Raw genomic sequence first — 2,898 nt, 5'->3', positions numbered from 1 at the left:
GTACGGGCGAAAGAAAGAGAGAGAGAGGAAGAAATATAATTACATATGTATTTATGCTTATAGTATGCTTAGCTTTACGGCGAAAACTGTTACCATTGTTGCATGCTAACTGCCCCTCTTTTCCGATGATGATGATGCGAGTGTGTGTGTGCAATGAAACCCGTTTGGTCTGCATGTATGTACGTTTTATTCTCTTTTGTTTCCACTTTGCTCTATCTCGTTACATTTACGCACACCCCCGTAGGTTACGTTAGCCCGTTAATAGACAGCACCACCACACTCAACTGTACCGAAGTCGAACTGAATCCACATAAACAGCAAGCCACGCCTACTGGGATCCCCACTGAAGCGCCGCTTGCGTGTAGTATGGAACTAAATTCACTACACTCTCACACAGAACTGCAACGCCTACCACTTGAATGCGACCGTTGGGGCCCTCAGTTTGCTATAGTATACCGTGATGGAACGACCGTTTTCGTCGCTAGCCAGTCAAGTGTTGCCGGTTCAATCTCTGTCGATAGCTTCTCTCCCTCACGACCACCACACCGCACTCTTCCTTCGAACTCTATCGTACTGATGGTGACGGTCAGAGGAGTGTGTATGTGTGTGACTCCGTACGAGGGGGTAAGCAGTAATAACACTAGCTTTTTTTTTTCGTGTGTCACATACCCTGATAGGCAGGATTGTGTGTCCCCCGTCGCGAGTTACTCGAAGCGTGCGGTGTGTAACACGGTGCGAATTTAATTACCGATAATCCTTTCGGGTCGCAATTGCTCTGCAACAGAGGCGTCGTGCGGACTGGATTTGGTTGAATCTGAAGAGGTCCTGTTGTTGGAAATATTCCTTGCTTGGGGGAACCGTGCTGTGATTGAGTTTCCAATTGGAACCGTGAATGTTTTTGAAAGTTTAGTGGGAAACTCAGCGTAACAGTTTCACTCAGTAAGTTGAAGTAATTTGAAACCCGAGAAGCGACGGGAATTCGCTGTCAGACTACCACACATTCTAAGTGATGCAATGCAGTAAAATGGCTACAATTATGTCACACAATCTGCCCTTGATTCCGTTGCCGCTGAAGGCCACGACGGCGGCGGCTTTGGCGAAGACAACGGCCGGACTGATGATGTCCGGTTTGCTTGGAAAACATTCGGGGGAGGATCTGTATACTAATGGAGTTGTCGGAATGCCGACGGAACGTAGCAGTCCGGATGTGGCTAGTGAGGCCAGATCGAGTCCTGAATCATTGATGATGATGGCACGGCAGAAGGAGCGCGATGACGATCGCATGAGTTGCTGCAGTGATGATAGTGAACTTTCCGTCGGGCAAGAAGGACTGAACGAAGGAGAAAAAACTATGAACAGTAGTGATAAACAGAACGTGCCGACTAGTGCGGGTTGTTCGAAATTGGGGGGAGTAGACATTGAAAAATTAATCGATAGACACAGTTGTGAAGTGGCGGAGGAGATGAGTAATGATTCTTCGAGATATTCTAGTTCCAAGGAACCACCGGAGGATTTTATGAAGATTCCCGTTATGAGACCCAGCCCGACGAGATTGCACGAGGAGTTCCTAAGAAATTCGCAATTGTATGCCGAAGAGTTGATGCGACAACAAATGCAGATAGTGGCCGCGGCAAGAGGTCTGAATCTGAGCCCTAAACCTTTGGATTCTGCTTTGGGTTTGGTAACCCGGTTGCAAGACAATCGTAGTCCCGGACGGGCGGCTATTTTCGCCGAAGAGCAACGGATAGGCTTCCGACCGCACATTCGGGGCATTGGTGAGTTGTATCAGGATCCGAACCGATGGTCGGACGAAAGAAGTGTTCGATCGCCTCCGGAATCGATGTCCTTTCGAGGAATACACTCTCACTTGAGTGCAATTTCTCAGATAACACAAAACCTTAATAGTGACATTAGTAAGTTAGCTTCTCCATCTAGTCTGAGCAGTATGACCTCACGCGAAAGTTCACAGTCTCCACCCCAGGGCCCGGCCCATTTGCTACAGTTGAACAACAACATCGCGTTGAACGATCAAAATCTAAAGTTCAGTATCGACAATATTCTGAAGGCCGATTTTGGCCGCCGGATTACGGAACCACTGAAACGAAGTGGTAGAAGTTTCTCGAAAAAGCCGTCGGCAGCGGTGGAAAAGCTAAACGCCGCAATGGACCTCACATCCATGGAGAAACTTGGATCCGGTTTGGTAGCTAATGGCGCCATGAGCGATCTAACCGTCGGTGGTTCTTGTGCCAGTGTTGCCAGCAGAAGCTTTAATAATAGTAGTTCTAGTGCGAGTGGAAGTGAAATCGATGTGCCCGCGTCTCCGCAGTCCTCGACCGGTTCGATTAAGACTGGTGGTGAGACCGGAAACAGTGAACGATCTGGAAGCAGTGGTGGCGGTGGCGGAGGAGGAAGTGGAGGAGGTAGCGGACCGATTGTTTGGCCCGCTTGGGTCTACTGTACCCGCTACAGCGATCGTCCTAGTTCAGGTGAGTTGATGAACCATGTCTGTTGAGTGCCGAATGGTCACAGATTGTTCTGGTTTTGTTTCTGGGAATCGAAAATGAAACAAGAATTAAAGAGCAAAGAGGGAATGTACGAAAATTCCTCTCTGCTAAGAACATTTCCCTCGGTGATGGTGATGGGAGGGAAAGGGGCACTTGATGATGTGATAATGAAAATGAAAACCTGTGCCGATCACGCGTTTGATGCGGGGTCTTGATTCTCCGGTTACAACAGGAGGCGCAATCCAAGAAAATCATCTTCATGTGACAGTAAAACTACTGATGAGCAGCGACGTTGTACCGTTGGCCATGGGCGAGTCTTGTGTGCCATTTATAGCGTTGCAGTGACCTGAAGCTCCAAAGCATTCCGCAGTAAAATTAATGTCTCTGGTTACAA

At 48.3% G+C, this 2,898-nt stretch overlaps 1 protein-coding gene across 1 annotated transcript; it reads left to right on the top strand.

Annotated features, from left to right (window-relative positions):
* The first annotated feature begins 457 nt into the window (after positions 1-457).
* Positions 458-2,527, top strand: LOC131431372 (homeobox protein invected-like). The gene has a single exon (XM_058597050.1). It carries the CDS (start codon positions 1,010-1,012, stop codon positions 2,510-2,512), a length of 1,503 nt encoding a protein of 500 aa, XP_058453033.1. The 5' UTR covers positions 458-1,009; the 3' UTR covers positions 2,513-2,527.
* Positions 2,528-2,898: the final 371 nt, after the last annotated feature.

The sequence above is a fragment of the Malaya genurostris genome, chromosome 2 (assembly GCF_030247185.1).
Source record: "Malaya genurostris strain Urasoe2022 chromosome 2, Malgen_1.1, whole genome shotgun sequence".
NCBI lineage: Eukaryota > Metazoa > Arthropoda > Insecta > Diptera > Culicidae > Malaya > Malaya genurostris.
The sequence above is the reverse complement of the archived record's forward strand: the minus strand, read 5'-3'. Positions and strand labels throughout refer to the sequence as shown.